Here is a 23,720-nt window from a genome sequence, read left to right on the forward strand (position 1 = left end):
ACTCACTTTTATTTTTCATTACACCCCCCAAAATCTTTGACCATATTGCACCTACACATGAAAATTGGTATGTGGAAAGATCTCAAGGGGAATCACTCAACCATACAAAAATTAGACCTTTGTGGCCTGATTTTAATGCTTGTTTGACTTTTTGAATAAATTCAGCTAATTTTTGGACCATATTTTGCCTGCCTTAGCAAAAAAAAATAATCTGTACGATCACATTTAAAGAAAGTAACTCAGTCAAGGCAGAGCCAGGCCAGTGTGATCCATTTTACATCCTTGAGGTGCTTTTGATTTTGCAGCTATTCACTGTGTTAAAGTCTATTTTAGCTTAACGTGAAATTAGTGAAATTTAATAAGGTTCACCTTAAAGAGAGTAACTCAGCCATACCAAAAACAATGCATGACCTAATTTTCATGATTTTTTTTTTTTTTTTTGCAGCTGTTTGTTACACCCTCATTGTCTTCGAATACATCTCAAGCGGTTTAACTTTATCATACCAACCTACTTTTTCAGGCTTAAGTGATTCTTATGTTTTCCTCCCTAGCTGTCTCTTTTTGTTGTCAATATTGACCATTACTCCATATGTGCTTCTGTTGACTTTTGGATTTATGATGCAAGTAAGCATCTTGTTTAATTTATAAACTCAAATTTTCCCATGGCATTGAAAACTCCAACGAAATAGGATGTGCTCATGTATAAATCTTAAGTACATCAGGTATGTGCAACTTATGGCCTGCATGCCAGATCTGACCCTCAACCTGGTTTTATCCTTTTATTTATCACAGGGTATGGCTTGCTTATATGGCCTGCACATGCCTAAGTACATTCTTCCAGAAAATATGTTTAAAATTTTATTATTTTAACTGTACAACTTAACTGAAACAATTTGTTTCCTCTGATTTCTTTAGAGCATGGAGATGGAAGAGTCAGGTCAGAAAGAGATCACATCATTACTCAACCTCAGCCTTCCATTCAAGAAAGTCATTCAGACTATAACGCAAATAGTCATATAGAAGTTGATGGTTCCACAGGTTTTGATAATACTGATGGTCCTACACATCATCCTAATGCAGATGATGGAATTGGAGAGATGGGACAAAATGCAGACATAAATCCTGCAAGAACATCAAATCACCATTATCTACAGAGCATCTCAGCACACTCACCCACCACTGATACTGCAACAAATGTACAGGGAGAACAAAAGCAGACAGGTTCAGGTGTAAAACCGTCAGTTACAAAGTCAAATAGAGACCAGTCAGAAAGTACACATAATAGAGCTTTACTTGCTTCCACCTCAACTCTAGCATCAAATTCAACTTTACATTATGAACAGGCAAGTGTTACCCCATCTGAATTAAAGCAACCACATAACCTGCCCATTTCTTCAGCTTCAAGACCAGTTGTAACAATGTCTACAAATGCTTCTCCAAACTCTGAGAGGGTGTCACCTCAGGATTCTGCTTCCCAAGGTAGGACTACTCTGTTATGCCAACTGGACCAGACAGAATACAAGGCAAATACACAACCAAGCTCTGAATCCAGCATACAGGTTTCTTCACTTACAAGAGAAGCTGCATCTGGAATTGCCGTGGTGGAATCAGGACCAACTGTAAAAATGCACCAGATTGATAATTCATACAGATCAGGAGAGCCATTAAATTCTTCTGAAGGGCAATCCAGTCTTCAGTCAAGGGAATCTGATACTGATGTCATGACTAGGCAGGATTCAGTAGATGGGCTTAGAGAAGAAATAGTAAACAGACAGTGTGGTGTTACTACATTTATGACAGCTGATTGCAGTCCTAGGCCAGAATTATCTCATGTCAAGACAGAACAAAACAAAGATGTAAACAGATTACCTTATGAAGTGGAATATCCAGAACAGAGAATGAAGGAATTGATATTTGACCATGGAGGACAGCATATTGACTGTTCGAGTTTGTCAGAGGATCAGGATTTAACACTAGATCAAGAACAATCAAACCTGCAACGTGAGACTATTAAAGTAACTTTAAGATCTAATATTACAAATGAACAAACGAGACCAGAAGATCTATTAAATGATTTTAGCCAAAGAATATCTGAACTGGAGGCTCCAGCACTTCACATTGATTCGCTCATGAATACTGGTAGCGATGAACCAGGAGAGTTAACAGAGCCAAAGTACATAACATCAAGCTCAGATGCAGGGTACACTTCAGCAGATAACGTATCAAATAATAGCATTTCTTCTTCCCATCCTGGAAAAAATCTTTGGGAGGTACACACTGACAATAGTGATGGAATGGAGGTTAATCTAAGCAGCATGGAATCCGACCCTAAGACCTACTTGGGAAATTTCAAATACAGTGGAGATGTAAAATCTGGAAATAACCAAATGGATGTAGTGGATCTAAGGAACAAGGAAAGTAAACCAGAAAAAATAACTGATAACAAGAACAAAGATGAGGATGTACCTGTAAGAGGAGAAGGGCCAAGACCAGTAGGCTCTGAAGCTGGTAAGTACTTGAAGGGCCAAGACCAGTAGGCTCTGAAGCCGGTAAGTACTTGAAGGGCCAAGAACAGTAGGCTCTGAAACCAGTAAGTACTTGAAGGGCCAAGACCAGTAGGCTCTAAATCCGTTAAGTACTTGAAGGGCCAAGACCAGTAGGCTCAAAAGCCAGTAAGTACTTGAAGGGCCAAGACCAGTAGGCTCAAAAGCCGGTAAATACTTGAAGGGCCAAGACCAGTAGGCTCTGAAGCCAGTAAGTACTTGAAGGGCCAAGATCAGTAGGCTCTGAAGCCGGTAAGTACTTGAAGGGCCAAGACCAGTAGGTTCAAAAGCCGGTAAATACTTGAAGGGCCAAGACCAGTAGGCTCTGAAGCCGTAAGTACTTGTAGGGCCATGACCAGTAGGCTTTGAAACCAGTAAGTACTTGAAGGGCCAAGACCAGTAGGCTCAAAAGCCAGTAAGTACTTGAAGGGCCAAGACCAGTATGCTCTGAAACCGGTAAGTATTTGAAGGGCCAAGACCAGTAGGCTCAAAAGCCGGTAAATACTTGAAGGGCCAAGACCAGTAGGCTATGAAGCCAGTAAGTACTAGAAACTTTGTACATGTAATTTGTAGTCCCACTGAGGTTCACATTTGTGTCTGGGTCTAGGATACTATTTTGGGGTTTGTCAGATTTTGAGATGATTTCAGTTATTACACAGGAGGTGATAATTCCAAGATAATGCATGGAACCCATCTCAGATTTGGTTTTATTTCTCTAAAGTTATTCTACTTGTTACATTAAAGATTTCTAAGACATCAATGATTTTACTTGCCTCTTTCCTGTAATTATTATATTCTTACCACTTAACAGCTGGACAGTCTGAAGCTGGTCCTGTCCATCCATTAGTCATTAGAAGCTCATTAGTGTGATTGTGTAAAAAGTTTTGACGTAGACAAATTAAATATGGTAGCCATGTTTGAATGCATATGTGGATCATCTGATTTGAAAAGCAGTTTTTGATGCATTTTTGAATATTTATAACTTAAACCTTCTTTGGTCAAAACCTTGTGTTCATAATTGCATAGAGAACATTTAAAATAGATAAATGAAATTTTATTGGCATTAGATTTTAATGCCATAAAATCAGCTTTGCCTTTTTTTTGTTCTTATTTTCAAAAATGTTTTGGAATTAATTTGGGGGGTGCAGTGAAATCTTACAAATATAGTTGTGCAAAATCCACGCCATATCGACAAATGACTTTTGATTGGCATGTGTTTTTTTAATGACTTAATAATACTTTGAGATCACCAGAACATTTTGTTATGTTTACTTAAAATTTTATAACTTGATTGGACTTATTTTGCAGCAGGGTGGGCATAGGTATTTTAGAAACACAGATCTTGTTCAATATGAAGTTTATGACATTACAAAATATTTAAAGATGAGATTGGCATATACAAGTACAATTTACTAAAGGATCTGGTATCTTGTGGAAAACCTGGGACTCCAGGTGTGAAAATAAAGGGTTGGCATGCATTCATAGGGATCTATTGACAGATCATTATTACTGACATTTGTTTTGATTTTAATATTCACTTGGTTGTCTTTTCTAACAAGTGGTACCAGACCTGTCAACAATGGACTTAACGAATAAAAGTAAAAACTACAGAAATATGATTGTTGCTGTAAAATTTGGATAATTGGCTCGTCCGTATTTGATTTGGATCCGTGTTTCACTTTAGGTTTAGTGGAATTAGAGATCCAGACTAACTTTATAGTAGTACCTCAGATGCTTTAAACTGCACATATTTTTTCCATGTGAAACATCTACATGATGAAATTGTTGATTATATACATTTTTTTAAAATGGCAGTGTTTCCCTTTACCTTCATTTGTGCTTCAGAGACCCCCTAATTTTTAATTTTAACCCTGGTTTTGATACCAAAGCTTTTTTTTTTTAATACTTAGTCTGACCCCCAGTTCTGACACTGAGGGAATTTTTTACTTCCAATCTTGCATCCCTGGTTGATAACACGGAATGGTGTCCTGCTGCAGATAAATATTCAGGGTGCAAGGGATATATTATTTTATGTACCTAATTGATGTTACATACACCTGCCTTATATAAAAATTCATTAAAAAAAATAATATATGATTGAGGTAAAACAAAAAATCCATATCTTTAGATTGGTGTAATAAAGAAAAACATAAGAATATCATTAACTTGATCTGACAAGTCAGTGGAAACTCATAGAAATAAAAGTCGATGCACTCCACCCCCAAATTTATACATTATATGCATTTTTCATGTCAGAAGGACATTTTTGAGAACATGTGATGCTCACAGTGCAAACACAAGTCATTTCTCTGGGTGATAATTTTGAAAAACATTGTGTACTTTATTGCTTGATTCAATTCAAAATAGTTGTCGTCCAGGCAGTTTTTGAGATATTCTATCTGCCTTGAACCAACATGGTTACTGCAACAAGTGGCTAGCTCTGAACGTTCATGGCATCAGCTTGTTTAGAAATAATTTGCTAATCCTTGGTTCTTTTATATTTCAGATGCATCATTTAGCATGATATCCACATCAAGAGGGTTCTCAAGAGACATCACTGGATATAGAGAAGTCCTTGTCAGGTCTTTTTTCCATAGCATTACCAAGACAGATATGTTATCTAGTTGGTCCTAAATGAAAATGGTGTCAGTCTTATATCCAATATGGCCACCACAGGGGCAATCATTAAAATCATGTTATCACTATTTCTCTTGAATAGATGGTCATATCAGTATGGTGTTTGTGATGTGCTGTTGGTCCATTATAAAACAATGTGTCAGTCTTACAGCCAGTGTAGCCACCATGGTAGCCATCCTGAAAATCTTATCACTTAAAATTTTTAGATATGATTTCAACCCTTAGTAGTTAAAAAAAGAGTAATGTACTTATCCTGGACTCCTGGAAATTCATTTTGGCCAGTAGAGCTCCATTTCAAAGGATTTTGTTATCGTTATCAACATTATTAAATTATACGTGAATACTGTAGATACCATTAAACCTACATTACGTGTATTTTAAATTTTAACGGTCATAACAAGACCAGAAACTAGGCCCGAAATAGACATTGTTATCAGTTATAGTTAAGATGATTGTTCAAAATTGTCACAGATTCAGAATGAGCAGTGTTAAGTAATGCTTTTGTGTTCATACTCCTACTCTGCAGGCTCAAGGATATAGAATAATAGGTAACAAACAGAGGCAACCTTTTCAAAAAAAGGTTGTAGTTTATATTTAAAAAATTTTTTTAACCAATATATACACCTGATAATAAGATGTAGTGGATAATGCTATATTGTCTGTGTGTACCTATCTATCTATATAAAAATATGCCTGTACTTTTGTTTCCTATTCTGTTTCTAAAGAATAAGACATTCTCATCCATCTGCCATTACCAGACTTTGTAAGGAGCATGTATTTGGAGACTAAGAAGGCTTAAAAAGTGAAAGGTTGGTATGTGGTGGACAAGTATTTACTCAGTAAATCTGTCTAGTCTCTTAATTAACAGGTATCACACACCTGTTTTGGTTAGGTACTATTATGCATTATTCTCTGGTCAGCTCCTTTTGATGACCCACCTACAATTAAAGAACACTGTGTTATGTAGTATTCTACTGCAACTAATGAGCCACAGTGGCTCAGTGATTCAAATTTCAAATTCAAATGTTAAAGGTCTCCATTTGAATCCAGCTCGGATCAACTATGGTTAACTGCTGTGGCATGTAACTGGGCAAGGCACTTTCACTCTTGTTACCATATTGCTTTATAGCCTGTCTTGTTCTGAAGTGCCATTAAACACAAACTACTGCTACTCCTACTGCTATTGCTGCTGCTACTGCTTATTTGTTACCTCCACTGGATGGAGACCAGAAGAGCATAAGGAATGGTCTGTTTATTGTCTCTCCATCCCATAGCACAGCTTTTCAATTCTTCTCCTAAACTGCATAAAGATTTTCATGGAATTTTAAATACACAGATTCATTTCATTGTTTAGTTATGCCTAAGTGAAATCAGTGTCAGACAGCCATCTAATATGGCTTCCACTTTGGCTATCTTGAAAATCTTGTTACTATTAATTCTCTTAAATGAATGTGCTTTCAGCATTTAATTTTCACTGAAAGACTTCTTTTGAATGTCTAGTTGGTCCAAATTGAAAATGTTGCCAATTTGAAATGCAGTATGGCCACTATGACAAACATCTTAAAAATCTTGTATTTACTCCCCATTTGGTCTCTGAACAAAGTCTTATTGGCATGTGGTTTTCACCAGAATACTTCTTGTGTTGTTAGTCTGAATGAAATTGGTGCTGATCTGACATTCATTATGGCTCCCATATCAGCCATCTTGAATCTTGTTACTGCTGTTCCTCCTGACGGTTTCTTACGATGACTAGTTCAACCATAACAAATTGGTGTTAATGTGATGTACAATATGGCCACCTAACAGAACTGTTGAAGAAAAAAACTATACTGATATCAGCAATATGTTTTCACTAAAAGATTTTTGATGATGTTGGTCCAAAATTAAAATGGTGCTGATCTGATGCTCAGCATGGCCAACATAGTGGCCATCTTGAAAATCGTATTACTGTACTCCTTCTGAATTGATGATTCTACTATATCAGCATGGAGTTTTTACTTCAGGACATATGATGTCTAATTGGTACTAAATGAAAAAGGTGCCGTTGAGACTGTTGTAGTCTTAGAGTGGCCATTTTGAAAATCTAGTTATCTTACTCATTGAATGATCACATCAGTATGGGGTTATCACTGAAAGACATTTTATAATGTCTAGATGATTGCAGATTAAGAAAAAAGTGCAAATCTAACTTCCAGTATGGCCAGCTTGAAACTTTTTGTTATGGCTACTTTTCTAGCTGGCTTGTTACATAAAAAGTATTTTGCTTTCACCAAAAGAAAGTCTTACAACGTCTAGTTGGTCTTGCATGGAAATGGTGCCACTCTGACATCCATTATTATATGTGCATGATATTATTACCTGTATCCTTATATACCATGGTATTTTTTTTGCAGTGGTATGTACCATAGTACTTTTTCAATGCACCAGTACTACATTTACCGTAGTTACAATTAGGAAGGCATGTACGTAAATTCCAGAGTAATTTTGTTACAGATTTAATTATATTAAAAGCATGTTTTCATTTTTTAGACAAATTAATTTAAATAATGTTTTATTAATAATTAGTTTACAAATCTTAATTTAGACAAATAATTTCATTAATTTTTAGTCTTCATTGAAAAAATGTTTTACACAAATTCATATGAAATCAGGTTAACATAAAAAATATCACAAAAGTTGAAATTCTTGATATACATGTTCATCATAATTAGAAGGTGTGTTGCTTATGCCATTGAGATACTGTCATTAAGGCCAAGGTCACTGCTAAATAAATTTTATGTTTCCATCACCTTTCTTCTTCTGCTAGAAAAACTTTAAAGCAAATTAAGATTATGGGATGAAACATGGCCTAAATGTACATCATCAATAAAAGAGATGAAACTTGGTATAACTAAAGGTTTGTGCCTTATACTGGGGGGGGGGGCAGGGCAGAAACTGTCTTCAGGGTCATTATTTACAGTTTATTTGCCCTTCTTCTTAGTAGTCATTTAAGATAATTGAAGCTTGGTATTATTCTTTGTTTTCACCATGTGATGTGCTGCATTAGGTGGTTTCAGGGGTTGTCAGTGTCAAGGTCATCTGTTAGTATTTTAAGTTTTTTTCTCTGCTTTTTTAATAAGAAAAGTCATTTGAGTAACAAGGGGAGGATGGTAGACAGCAAACCCAAACATAGGCATAGTTGTATTCCTAAGAATGATCACCTAACCCACATCACAAACATCTATCACTGTGATCCATATTTAATGCTTCACTAACAAGTTCAATTTTATGTTTTAAGTTTATTTCTGAAGCAAAGCTCATGTTAGAATCGTCAGATTAGATGACTCTCTGTTAACATCAGGACCTTCAGCAGAAGGTCACATTTCACATTTAATTGCCTGTACTTAAAGTATCATATTTAGCTCATTATAACAGTGTTATTTTGCATCCTGCATCCAGGTACTGTTACACCTGGAATAATAACTTGGTGAGTAGATGCATCTTGAAGAATAAAATGCCGTCATCCTGAAATTAGGTCCATGTTTATGCCATCATCTTGAATATAGGTCCATATTTATGCCGCCATCTCGAAAATAATTCCATATTTCGTAAATCTCTGACATTGGTTAAATGCTAAAATCATTTAATTAGATGACTATATACATCTCTCTTGGTTCCACATTGGTACAAGTAAAGGTCACAGTGCCCTACATTTCACATTTTCTGGCTTGTGTTAAGCTTTATTTAGTTGTTTGCTTGCTATGTAGACACTGCCTATCTAGAGTTATGAAACTTGGCGAGGGGATGCATCTTGATGAGCACTACTCCCTCATTTAAGTAAGTTATTATGACCCATGGTTTACACTTCACTGACTGCTTTACATTTTGCATTTAATGCTCATTTTTCAGGCACTATTCAAGGTAGAATCATGAAATTTAAGATAATATGCATCTCTTCTCTGTTAGTACCATACACTTACAAGAAAAGAATCACATTGTCACCTATTAGCTTTGGTTAAGCTTTTGCATTTACTCATGACCACAATAGCTTTAGGCATGTATTTGAAGACATATTGTTGAAATGGCATTTTTAAAGTTTGTTTAGTAAGCACTGCTTATGTTAGAATCATGAGGATTGATAATTGAATGCATCTATTCCTTACAACCAAAGAAGTTTGTTGTTGCCTACATGTTTTGCTTTAATAACATAGGTTAAGTATAGGCCTTTTATGGAATATGCATGCAGTTGGAGAGAGGAATAATTACGTTTATTCAGTAGTGATATGTCTCTACTTAGATATTGTCAAAAATAATGTTCTTTTTTGTTGTGTTTTTTCTTTTCCTTAGTAATGACTTTGAATTGTACTGTGAGTTTAGGGATTAGATGTGTGGAATGCGTACTTTTCATGAGGTCTTGGCAGTGAGTTTAGGGTTTAGATGTGTGGATTGCGTACTTTTCTTGAGGTCTTGGCAGTGAGTTTAGGGAGTAGATGTGTGGAATGCGTACTTTTTATGAGGTCTTGGCAGTGAGCTTAGGGATTAGATGTGTGGAATGCATACTTTTCATGAGGTCTTGGCAGTGAGCTTAGGGATTAGATGTGTGGAATGCGTACTTTTCATGAGGTCTTGGCAGTGAGCTTAGGGATTAGATGCGTGGAATGCGTGCTTTTCATGAGGTCTTGGCAGTAGTGGCTATTGTACTGTGAGTTTAGGGATTAGATGTGTGGAATACGTACTTTTCATGAGGTCTTGGGAGTAAGTTTAGGGATTAGATGTGTGGATTGTGTACTTTTCTTGAGGTCTTGGCAGTGAGTTTAGGGAGTAGATGTGTGGAATGCGTACTTTTTATGAGGTCTTGGCAGTGAGTTTAGGGATTAGATGTGTGGAATGCATACTTTTCATGAGGTCTTGGCAGTGAGCTTAGGGATTAGATGTGTGGAATGCATACTTTTCATGAGGTCTTGGCAGTGAGCTTAGGGATTAGATGTGTGGAATGCGTACTTTTCATGAGGTCTTGGCAGTAGTGGCTATTGTACTGTGAGTTTAGGGATTAGATGTGTGGAATACGTACTTTTCATGAGGTCTTGGGAGTAAGTTTAGGGATTAGATGTGTGGATTGCGTACTTTTCTTGAGGTCTTGGCAGTGAGTTTAGGGAGTAGATGTGTGGAATGCGTACTTTTTATGAGGTCTTGGCAGTGAGTTTAGGGATTAGATGTGTGGAATGCGTACTTTTCATGAGGTCTTGGCAGTGAGCTTAGGGATTAGATCTGTGGAATGCGTACTTTTCATGAGGTCTTGGCAGTGAGCTTATAGATTAGATGTGTGGAATGCGTACTTTTCATGAGGTCTTGGCAGTGAACTTAGGGATTAGATGTGTGGAAAGTGTGCTTTTCATGAGGTCTTGGCAGTGAACTTAGGGATTAGATCTGTGGAAAGCGTACTTTTCATGAGGTCTTGGCAGTAGTGGCTAATCAAAGTAATTCCGAATGCATTAACTCGGCCTCTAGTACTGGCTGTCACACCAGAATTACTCAAAGCCTTGGTCTTTTACCCACTATCTGGCTTCAGTGTATAGTCAGTGATAATAGTTTCTGGAGCAGATTTTAAAAGCAACAGTTGGAGAGAAAAAGAATGTTCTTTATGCCCAGCTACAGTGTGTGGTCTGTGTGTGTGTGTGTGTGTGTGTGTGTGTGTGTGTATATATATATATATATATATATATATATATATATATATATGGTTTAATGACTTGGCTGTGTAGTTCTGATTAAAAGTACACTTCTAAAGTTGTAAAGAGAAATTGCATAATAGAAAACAACATTACTTAGAAAAAGAACCAATGTTTCATTGTTAAGATCACTTCAGGGTGAATTTCTGTTCAGTATGATAGTTTAAACTTACAGTGGCTACTGGAGGTTTCGTAGAGATGAGTTATGTAATCATTGATTATATTCAGGTTTCCATATTTGGTGAGGTCTCTGTTAATCATTAATTACTATGATTTCCTTATTTGGTAAGGTGTATGTAATTATTGATTCCTTATGTAATGTGTATGTAATATAAAACCTTTAGTATAAAATAATGGATATAAATGTTAAGAATGAAGGTACTTTACTGTAACTTAGCATAAAATCATGAAACAAGAATTGTCAGCAATATGTATAGTCATGCCTTCTCATCAAGTAAAATAATAATATGAACTTTATCTTTCGTTGTAGCACTTTTTACTTATGTAACAATAGATCTTTAGAATGTTGTCAGAAGTATTCATGTTAGAAACCCGTAATCCTTTGTATAATATATTTACTTACAAGATAGACTATGCTGTGATAATCAGTTTTTTTCTACATATATATATCATGAGTCCAATAATATACGCTGTCATATTAATTTTAATGATTTGTTTGCTTTTTATCACCAATTTTAACATTATATTTGACTGCACTGATGGCCTAATGGTTAGAGCATTCCACTTGGATGTGGGAGGTTGCAGGTTCGAACCCCAACCAACTCATACCAAAGACTTATAAAAATGATACTAGCAGATGCCTCACTAGATGCACAGCATTAAGAGGTTAGTGTTAGGACTGGTCAGCCTGGTGTCCGGATAATGTGACTAGACGGGACATCATGCTACATATCTGCAGCTTGATGCCCCATTGATAGACATCACTATAAACTGCCACACTGCAGACATAGCAATATGACTGAAAAATTGTTAAAGCTGTGTTCAAAATCTAAATCACACATACACACACACAACATTATTGGATGAGGAAAGTAGAGCTACCATATTTATTGCATATATTTGGACAACGTATATGTTGGGGCACCATAAATTTTTTAAGTAATTTTTTTGTGCACTGTGTTTTTGGAGACATCATTTTTTTACAGTCGTAAGTTGTGGGATACCTTTTCAATCAGTTGAAAATTACGTCAGAAAATGCACTCTTAACTGAAATTTCATTTAAAATAAAAATATAAAACTGTACTTGAGATAAAACTTTTTAATGCACTGCAGCAGCATCTTCATCATCACAGCCCTAAGCTTCTTCTGCACACCTATAATCAATTCTTTTGGTGCATGAATATTTGTTTTAGCTTTGCCATACTGTGAAAAATTGTTAGAGACAACACATCAACTGAAACTGCAATTACTAAAAGTCAGATCTTTTAAAATCTGCACCATTCTAATTCTTCTGACCCCCATCTTATCGTCAATCTTTCCAGGAATGCGATCAAAGTACATTAGCATTTCATCGATGTTAATGATCATATTGTTGGCGAAATCATCTGCTTCTCTCTGGCCTTCAGGAATTCATCACATATATTCTACCACCATATCTTCTGGGTGACACTGGGTCATTGATGTCCATGCACAAAGCACTATATTGTGTCACTTTAAAAATTGTTCCATTGTTTCAATTTATTTTCTAAATTCCAGTGAATACCGGTGAAAAGGAACCAAAGTTAGCTTCTATATTTCGGCCGTCTTTTTATATCCCCCCCCAAAAAAAAAAATAGCGACATACTTATAAGAATCCATAGTCGGTTTCTGAGGTCAGCTTGCTTTACAATAAAATAACTTTTGTATTTATCTCCTTTAAAAAAAAAAAAAACACTTCGCAGTATCTAGAGTAAGTTTTCGAGGTCAGTTTGCTTTGTAATAAAAATAACCTTTGTCTTTGATGTCCTGTTGGTAAGTTCAAAGAAGGAGTTTACTGCTCGCTTCCAGCGTGTTGATTCACCACCCAGGCTTCTATGTGCATGGCATCTGTAGTTATAATTAATACACAGGAGCATTGATGTCTGTGGGTCAATAGTAATGATACTTTTGTAACCTGTGCTGACAAAAAAATTGTCACTTACACTCAAGTTAACGTGTTTTCAAATAACAATTTTTAATTGTGAGATACTTTCATACATGAGACCTGGATATAATTCAGTCTTGGTTATTTTGCACCCAACACCATGTCTTGTATGAATGGCAGTCGTATTCAATATATCAGTTGATTATTTCCCATTCGTTTGTGAAATCATCTGCTTCTCTTCTGGCCTGCATGAATTCATCACATTTTATTTTCTCCAAATATTCTGGGTGATGCTGGGTCATGGACATCTGTGCACAAAGCACTATATTGTGTCACTTTATAGTTATGTTCCATTGTTTCAATTCCCATGAATACCAGTGAAAAGGAACCAAAGTTTGTTTCCAAACTCTACTGTCTTTGCATATTTTCCCCCCCACCCCCAATTTTTTAAAAACAAATCTGCACACTTAAAAATCCCATATTTGGCTTCTGATGTGTGCTTGCTTTGCAATAAAATAACTTTTGTATTTATATCCTTTTTTTTATATAAAAAAGTCACCAAAGTAACCTTCTGAGGTCAGCTTGCTTTGTAATAAAAATAACCTTTGTCTTTGATGTCCTGTTGGTAAATTCAGAGAAGGAGTTTATTTCTTACTGCCAGTGTGTTTATTCACTACCCGGGCTTCTATGTGCTTGACATCTGTAGTAATAATTAATACAAAGGAGCATTGTTGTCTGTGGGTCAGTAGTAGTGATACTTTTGTAACCCATGCTGGCGAAAAGGTTAACTTACACTCAAGTGAACATGTTTTCAAATAATGACTTTTATTTGCAAGATACTGTCTTACAGTAGACCTGGATATAATTAATTCTTGATTATTTTGCACTTAACACCATGTCATGCATGAATGTCAATTTCTTCAAGATATCAGTTGATTATTTTACCTCTTGTTTGTGATTTTGTTGGATCCAGTTTTCAGTCACATAACATTCAAACTTTGAGCGCAACCAAACACAGTTTGTTTCTCAGTGTTCTTGTCAATGAATAATGTGGTGTGTGTGTTATTGGACATAAGTGATACATGCAACAGTATGGAAGCCAATGCTTCATATAGGGATTTAGTGGATATATTTTATTCTTTAGTGCTCATGTTGAAAAAAGGAGTAAATGATAACAATACAGGGTTAGTTTCTTTTTATTATCCAATAATGTTTTCTTTATCTATTCTATTGCAACGTGCAAGGGGGGGGGGTGGCAACACAAATGCTACAAATTTATTTTGTTTCTTACGTCTTGGGAATGTATGACCTATGTGAAAAAAAATTTCAGCATAAGTTCTGGGATAGGAAAATTTTTTTATTTTATTGTGTCCCAATATATACGGTAAATATGGTAAGTGTCTTTCCCAAGGACACAGAGACAGCAGATCCAGGCTGGCCTGTGCAGCATTCAAACTATTGACCATTGTATCATGTAGCCAACACTCCACCAGCTGTGCTACTTTGGGTCACTTTATTGTGAAACAGATTTTATGGATGAAATCCAAACATTCTATATGGTAATTTTAATTTAAGACAAAATAAGGATAGATTAAACACTTCAAATTTCCCTGGTATGTAATACTAGTGGATTGGGACAGAGCTATTGCTATGCACATCAGTTCTTCTGGAAATATGTCAGTTATAGCATAGGTCTCAAATTTTTTTTATGTATCTCAACCAAACAGGTTACACATGTCTAGCAATTTTTTTCAAAAGTTCTTTTTTGTGCATAGCATTTGCTGATTCATAAATGAGAACAAAGTATGGACTAAGTAGTATAAATATGGAGGGTAATGGATCATAGGGTACTTTCAGAGGTGTCCTTACACCATCAGGTGCATATGGACCAGAGGGTACTTTCAGAGGAATCTTTGCATAATCAGGGGCATGTATATGATAGGGTGCTTTCAGAGGAGTCAGGGGCATTTGGAGATATGTCGTCTCTTGTTAAAGCTTGTCATCTTCCATCCATATTATAGCCTTTATCGCTATTATTTGCATGATTTCATCGAATATTACCAATGATAAATCTTGATGAAAATATGTTTCCAAATAAAGAAGCACAAGTTGCTTGTTAATTAGTTGTTGGAGGTAACATTGTATAAGCTAGTCTGTATCAATTACAATAGGATCTGAGTGTTGACAGCTCATTGTATATGCAAGACTTTAAAAAGTTCTGTTGGAATGAGTTGGAATGAAAGCATATGGAGATGAGAACTGATAATGGACATGTAACTTATGCATATAAGTAAAGTATCAAGACATACAATAAATATTTATCCATAATTTTCCCAAGGTAAGCCTATTTCCTGTTCTTAAATAATTTGGACCATTTTTTGTTGTACAGGTCTTAGACCAGAATAATATATGGGGTAGCCTGTTATCTGTCAACTGTCCAGCCATTAGCAACGTTTGCTGCTACTCCTTCTAAACATATTGGAGGCTTGTTGTGAAACTTTACCCTCATTTATCCTATTGTCAGGTAGGGCCAAAATGTAAATGGGGCTTATCAGACTTAAATATGGGTACCAAATTGGCCATCTTGAAATATTTTGTTATATCTAGTGTTTCTGAATCGATAGCAATATCAGCATGGAGTTTTTTTGGCTGAAAGACATTTTATTTAATGCTGGTCATCAGCGAAAATGGGGCCAATCTGATAGCCAATAAGGCCATCATGGCAGCCATCTTGAAAAGCTTGTTATCACCACTCTTGTATAAAATGTCAAATCAGCATGGAATTTTAACAAGACAACTTTGGCCTAAGCAGAAATGGTGCTCAGATATCTAGTATATTAGCCAGCAGAGTGGCCATCTTGAAAATCTTATTATTGCTTCTTCTCCTGAATAAATGGTCATGTCAACATGGCTTTTCACTCTTATCAAGTTGATCCTTAATGAAAATGCTGCTAATCTGGTAGCCATTATGGCCACTGTGGCAGCCATCTTGAAAATCTTTTTACTGTTACTCCTAAATGGAAAATCATATGACATTGGATGTTTGATATCTACTTTGCAAAGTCACCTTCTCAGACATTTGCACTTAAATACTAGTAGCAAGGAAAGATTTATTTTTCATGTATGGGTATCACTAACTGTCTTGATACAAATTCAGTTCTAACTAAATTACAAAACTAATATATAACACAAGAAAATGGATAAGTTAAAAAAGCGAGATGAGCTTTATGATAAAGATCAACAAGTTTGAGCAGACAAGTGTTTCAAGTTAATAGCTAAATATGTATTCTGCTTATAAATTCACATGGAAATTTTTGTGCAGCCTTGAAAAAAATCCGTGACATCGAGGGATTGCCTTGAAATCTTGCATTTTGGTAAAGGTGGTTTTCTTCTTAAAAAATCACGTATATTTTGTATTAAATTATGTTTAAGGTATTAAATGATGAGATATGACTGAATTTCTTTTAATTTAGTACAATTATTCTTGTAGAAAGCAGATTATTGTACATAAGTACAGTCTTTCTTGTGTAGAATTAAATGTGTGCACAGATATATTTATCATTGTATTCACACATAAATCTGTCCCACATATTACACAACTCAGTCGATGTATTTCTAGTTGTTAGAGGGAGTTTTGCAATTGGATACTGTGATCAGCATTGATATTGGTTCGATAGATGAAACTACTTTACTTAGTATAAGGTATTCGGTTTGAACCTAAACATTATTGTTATATGTGACAATCAGTCTGACCAACTACATATTAATAATGAGTCCATACATGAAAATCATCATATATTGTATACATTGATTATATGTATATGTTGATAAATTCAGAGAATTGACATACAACTTCTTTTGTAAGTTTTTGTTAAAAATCCATGCTTTGATAGTGTCCATTCAGAAATGATGTCATTGTGTTATATCTGTTCTTGTACTTTGCATGCTTGGGTAAGATGTTAGATACATTCATCATTCATTTGCTTTATGAATAAACTTCTCATTCACTTTATTGTATTGATTGTTTTTCATGATCCAACTCAGCCTGGTTTCATACTGTTTTATTATTTTCCTGTTTTTCCACATAAAGTGATGATACTGAACAGAGATAAATATGGCATGAAATTTTGTGCAGCATATTCTACTCTAATATCCATTCAAGTTCAGAGAAGATTTATAAGCAGTATTAATATTAATACCAGTATAACCAATTCAAATATGGCTGGCAATAAGATCTCACCTAAAATAGATTTCTATGAAAGAGTCGAATATATTGAATGTAACATTAGTGTGCAAATATCTTGTATTGAAGGTTTTGGTTATAGCTTAAATTTGCTATGAATATGAAGTATGAAATATTTATCATACAAGACAATTGTTTTAATTGTTTTAGAATATAACTTGAGACTATTTTTATGACTCTGGTCTTAAACCAAGAAATAAAAAAGAGGGAAAACAAACAAGTTTTGTAAAATTCAATAAATAATTTATTTCCAAGAATGCAAAGTGAAAATTTAAAAAGAACTTTCAGTATTGTGAATTAAATCCCAAATAGTCAACAGTCCAAATTACAGTGGTGTTCCAAATAAATTCCAATATTAAATGTAGTGATATTTCTGTACTCTCAAATGTGCTAATGTACCATTGGCCTGGAATGTGGAGATGTGTTAACAGCCTATTGATGGATCATAATATAATCTAAAATGTCACTGAATTCACAATAATTCTAAATGAATGATTTAGTCCAAGAAGTATTAATGAGCACTTTGTAATCTCAGTGAATAATTTAAATAAATCCACCCAAAAATAAAAACTGAACACAATACAACTGATTCCACTTTGGATGTTAAGGCAAGACTGATTGTTTCACGAAAACAACATTGATATAAAAAGCTAAGACAATTAATCCAGAATGGAGGTCAGTTTCCTATCTAAAACCTTTAACATTTTAAACAAGTTTAGGAATTTCCAAGTGGAAAGCTGATGTTGTAGAAACATATTCAAATAAGCATGTTTACATCCAATAATAAGGATCTGAATATTGAATCTATAATCATACAAACCTAGTAGCTATGCATTATGTTGTTTGCAAAATAAATGTCACCAGTGACGTAGACCATTAACTTAATTTTGGACAAAGGTCAGGTTCAAAATAAAGATATACAATACATATAATCATGGAGAAAAACCATCAAAAAATAAAAATCGAATAGAGATAACACTATGCATATGCCATATCTTAAATTGGACTTAATAGAACGTGTGGATAATGTTATCTCTTAATATGCTGTGATCATTCTCGCCAATAATTTCGTTCATCTCTGGCCCATTCATATCTTGAGGCTGATCATCTCAATTGGCACTGTCTGATGACGTACTTTTGGTCTATACCCAAGATGTGCAGAAAACACATGTGACTGTTACCTGAGAAGTCATGAAAGAAGAAATCTTCAAACTAAACTCCATGCACATGACCCACATCTTCCAAATAATATAGGTACAGTTAAAACTCTGGTTCTTTGATGGACCTTGTTGTAATTCTCTGCAACGGGTTAATGGGGATTGAGGTATGGTATCACCATAAAACTTTGGCAAAGGTATACTGAGTCCCCAAATAGTTTCCAATAGTACAGTCCTGCGATTTCACATGTTAAAGATTGAATTAATTCTTTATATTTGACTAAGTAATTATTCATATTGTATTTGTAAGCTCAATTTGTTGCACATTTTGTGGCAGTTTCTCCAAACACTGTATCTAATTAATAACTACTGTTCTGACACTGTAATTTACTTCATTTTATATCAATATAGTTGCCGATTTTATATTTAAAAAAAACCAAAAACATTTGATGCTTGATAGCTTTTAAGTAGTGAAGGATACTTTCATCTTTTAAGAAGTTGATTGAGGTTCTTGTATGAAAACTAATGCAGTCTTAACCTGTTTGCAGGCACGATGTGAAAATAATTATTGAACACAAATTAATGTTCATTGGTACTTTGGACGTATATAGCCTCTACGATGTTCTAGAAATTTTGGAACTACAATTTGATAGTTCACTGACCGCTCGTCACCATCAGGTATCTCGGGAGGTCTCCATTTTCTCATAAGAATTCCATTTTTAATGAAATAACAAAAGAAACGTCAGTTGCTTCAGGTTCTATAATGGCAATTTCAAACAAGCAGGAGATCTTATGATCTTTTTCTTGTTCGACGACAAGTGATTGTCTTTATCATCCCTGATTAGAATAAATAGAATGATTAGTTAAAAGAGGATCACTGTGCTCAGTACCTTCTGATTGATCCAAACAAGGAGTGAAAGTAACCTCATCAAAAGCTTGACCAATACATTTGTCAGCTAAAGAAATACTTTCCTGATCAACATTATTCTCAAAGCTTTCTTTGCCAAAGCTGTAGTAAGTGCACAGGCTGGGAATAAAACGGGGAATTATTTTCCAATCGGATCGACTTTCTGATCCTAAGAAGGCTTGTCAGTCACAAGTAGATTAACCACAAACTTGTCTTCAGCTAGGTCGTTGCCTGGTAATAAACGAATGCCCTCAACGGGTAAAGCACGTACTGTTCCGACTGTCAATGGTCCTGAGACTGTCTGATGACAAATTTACACAATGGAGAGTAACATTAACAAAATCGCACTCTACTGCCTGAGTAAGAACACTTTCATTAGAAGAAGACTTCTCATAAAAAGGCTAAGTACCTGACAGTAAAATACTCTGGGAAGCTTTTGTGTCGCTTAAACTTTTAAAAGGGATATGATTGGGTGAATTACACAAGAGTGATACAGAACCCTTCGATATGAACTTTTCTTAATTCTCCATAATAAAATCAGACTGTGGGTTATTTATACCCGACGAACGTATTGCTTTCAATATATGACCATGACCTTGACCTCTTAGAAATAAGAGCATTTGGAATAGGTCTGTCTTGATTCTGATGCCTATATTTCAATTTGTAGCAATCAGAAATGACCTGTCCTTTTTCTTCCAATAGGTACACGTAGGAAGAGACATGGATCTTTTATCAAGCTTATCTGAAGCTTCATTTTTAAAGGTTGTGCCAGACTGAGGTGTAGAAGGGCTTGTATTAGACTGAACTACCTTTCTGCCAGAAGACTGCTGTGTCGAAAACTTGTCTACACAAGGAACTTTATGAGGTAAAGAATGCTCGTCAGCAGCACGAGCAGCACTATCCAAGGTTTCGACCCTATGTTCATTCTAGTAAGTACATAAAATTATTTTTGTTTCTATAATTTGTTAATGATTTTTTTTTTTGCACTTGCAAATCATGCTAATTTTCTGTATTTTTAGGCTTTAGATAAACGAATATCAGTGGCTGCAACAGCTGAGATTAAACCCACATAAGGTATACAAGTACTTCTGTATTTGTTTTCAGTAGCTTTACATAAACGATATTAGATAATATTGTATCACTATGCTTTTAAAACGGTTTATAATGATAATCGAATAAATAGAAATGGACGTATGTTAGTCTTTAGAGATTACATTTACTATATCATCACTAATCTGAGATCTAGAAATTTGAATTTCTAACCTGAAACTTTTAATCACTATCTTCAGACCCAGAAATTTAAATCACTAGCCTCTACTCTAGAACATTGAATTAAATGCACTTGCCTGTGATCTAGAGCTTTGAATAACCAGCTTCTGATATTGATCTTTGAGTTACTATCCTCTGACCTAGAACTTTGAATTACTAGCCCCTGATCTAGAACTTTTAATCACTAGTCTCTGATCTAGAAGTTTGAATTACTAGTCCATGATCTAGAAGTTTGAATTACTAGCCTCCGATCTAGAACTTTGAATTACTAGCCTCTGATCTAGAACTTTGAATCACTAGTCTCTGATCTAGACGTTTGAATTACTATCCTCTGATCTAGAAATTTGAATCACTAGCCGCTGATCTATAATTCTGAATCACTAGTCTCTGATCTAGACGTTTGAATTACTAGCCGCTGATCTAGAAGTTTGAATGACTAACCTCTGATATACAACTTTGAAAAACATGTACTTGATGTACAACTTTGAATCACTAGCCTCTGATCTAGAACTTTGAATCACTAACCTCTGATCTAGAACTTTGAAATACATGTGCTTTTATGGTGTCTTCGAAGATTGAATAACAAGCCTCTGATATAGAATATTGAATTGCTGGCCTCTGATATTGAATTTTGAATTAAATGCCTCTGATCGAGATTTTTGAATCACTAGCCTCTGATCTAGAACTTTGAATAACTAGATTATGATATTGAACAATGAATTACATGTACTTACCTGTGATATAGAATTACAAAAATCACTAGTCTCTGAACAAGAACTTTGAATCTTTAATCTCTGATCTAGAAGTTTGAATTACTAGCTACTGATCTAGACGTTTGAGTTACTAGCCTCTGATCTATACGTTTGAAATACTAGCCTCTGATCTAAAACTTTGAAAGACTATCTTCTGATATAGAACTTTGAATCACTAGCCATATACTTCTGAATCACTAGCCTCTAATAAATAATTTGGAATTACTAGCATCTGATAATGAACTTTGAATCACTAGCCTCTGCTAAAGTACTTTCAATTATCAGCCTTTGATGATATATAACTTTGAATCACTTGCCACTGATCAAGAACTTTAAATAACTAGCCTCTGATGTAGGAATTTCAATCATTAGCTCTTGTTCTAGAACTTTGAATCACTTGTATCAGATTTAGAACTTCGAATAACGAGCCTCTGATCTAGAATTTTATATTACTAGCCGTTGATATAGAACTTTGAATCAATAGCCTCTGATCTAGAACTTTGATTTACAAGCATCTGCTCTAGAACTTTGAATTACAATCCTCTGATAGAGAACTTTGAATCACTAGCCTCTGATCTAGACCTTTTAATTACTATCCTCTGATAGAATACTTTGAATCACTAGCCTATATTCTAGAACTTTGAATTACTATCCTCTGATGTAGAACTTTGAATCACTCGCCTCTAATCTAGAACTTTGAATTACTATCCTCTGGTATAGAACTTTGAATCACTAGCCTTTGATCTAGAATTTTGAATTACTATCCTCTGATAGAGAACTTTGAATCACTAGCCTTTGATTTTAAGCTTTGAATAACTAGCCTCTGTGCCACAACTTTGAATAACTAGATTCTGAACTAAAACTTTGAATAACGTGCCTTTCATCTAGAACTTTGAATTAATAGGCACGGATGTAGTGCTTCGAACAACTAGCCTCTGATCTAGAACTTTGAATTAATAACCTCTCATCGTGAACAGTAAATCACTACATTCTTATCTAGTAATTAGAATTACTAACTGCTAATCTTGAACATTGGGTACGTTACCTTTGGATCTACAACTTTGAATTTCCAGCCTCTGAAATAAAACATTTAATTTCTACCCACTGCTCTAGAGCTTTGATCACTAGTCTCTTATCTAGAACATTGAGTTACTAGCCTCAGATCTAGAATTTTGAATTATTAGTCTCTGATAAAGAATTTTGAATCACTAACCTATGATCTAGAACTTTGAAACACTAGAATCTGATCCATAAATTTGAATAAGTAGCCTCTGATATAGATCTTTGAATTACTACCATCTCATCAAGAACTTTGAATTACTAGCATCTGATCTAGAAATTTGAATTACTAGCCTCTGATCTAGAACTTTGAATCACTAACTTCTGATATAGATCTTTGAATAACTAGCCTTTCATCGAGAACTTTGAATTACTAGCCACTGATATATAACTTTGAATCACCAGACTTTGTTCTAGGACGTTGGAATACACATAGTTGCCTCTGATCTAAAACTTGGAATCACTTGCCTCTGATCTAGGACTTTGAATCACTAGCCTCTGATTTAGACTTTTGAATAACTAGCTTCTAATATAGAACTTTGAATCACTAGCCTCTGATATAGATCTTTGAATTGCATGTACTTGCCTGTGATCTAGAACGTTGACAAACTATCCTCTGTCATAGAACTTTGAATTACTATTCTCCATTATAGAACTTTGAACTATTAACCTCTGATACTTTGAATCAGTAGCCACTGATCTAGGACTTTGAATTACTAGTGTCTAATCTAGAACATTGAATAAACGTCCTTTAGTTTAGAACTTTGACTCACTAGCCTCTGATTCACAACTTTGATTTACTAGCCTCTGATCTGGAATTTCGACTCACTAGCCTATGCTCTAGAATATTCATTTACTAGCCTCAGAACTAGAACTTTGAATTACTAGCTTCTGATAGTGAACTTTGAATTACTAGCCTCTAATCCATAACATTTCGTTTAAAACAAAATTCTTATAATTATTTCTCTTTTATATATTCAATCTAACCACTCCTTTTCCCCTTTCTCTAAACAATACTTGACAAACCTAGCATGCACGTAACACCACTAATACCTCTGAGAATACTCTAGCCGAAGGTGACTATACCACGAGAAATTATAGGCCCCCCAAAATTAAAGCATATAAGATGGTCCAACACCCAAGACCATCAGGGCCCGCTGCTCAAAGTAGCAAAACTATAAACAACTTTAGGAAAGAAGGACCCCAAATTAGCATCTATAAGGTGGTCTAAATACCAACGACCATCAAGCCCAGCAGCACAAGGCTGCACATAAAGCAACGATAATTTAGACAAGACCCTAAAAACAGAAACCTTTGTATAAGGTGGTCTCAAAAGTCCAAAACCAACATGACCAGCCACAC

At 35.0% G+C, this 23,720-nt stretch overlaps 1 protein-coding gene across 1 annotated transcript in view; it reads left to right on the forward strand.

Annotated features, from left to right (window-relative positions):
• The window catches only part of LOC149774566 (uncharacterized), a 32,587-nt gene extending 15,606 nt beyond the window's left edge, over nucleotides 1-16,981 (forward strand). The window contains exons 3-4 of the mRNA XM_089945097.1: nucleotides 916-2,508; nucleotides 5,050-16,981. Of these exons, the coding sequence (XP_089801223.1) occupies nucleotides 916-2,508; nucleotides 5,050-5,177 (1,721 nt within the window). The 3' untranslated portion in view covers nucleotides 5,178-16,981. The remainder of the gene's footprint in view (nucleotides 1-915; nucleotides 2,509-5,049) is intronic.
• Nucleotides 16,982-23,720: the final 6,739 nt, after the last annotated feature.

The sequence above is a fragment of the Sinohyriopsis cumingii genome, unplaced genomic scaffold (assembly GCF_028554795.1).
Source record: "Sinohyriopsis cumingii isolate HCF-2022 unplaced genomic scaffold, ASM2855479v2 utg000198l, whole genome shotgun sequence".
NCBI lineage: Eukaryota > Metazoa > Mollusca > Bivalvia > Unionida > Unionidae > Sinohyriopsis > Sinohyriopsis cumingii.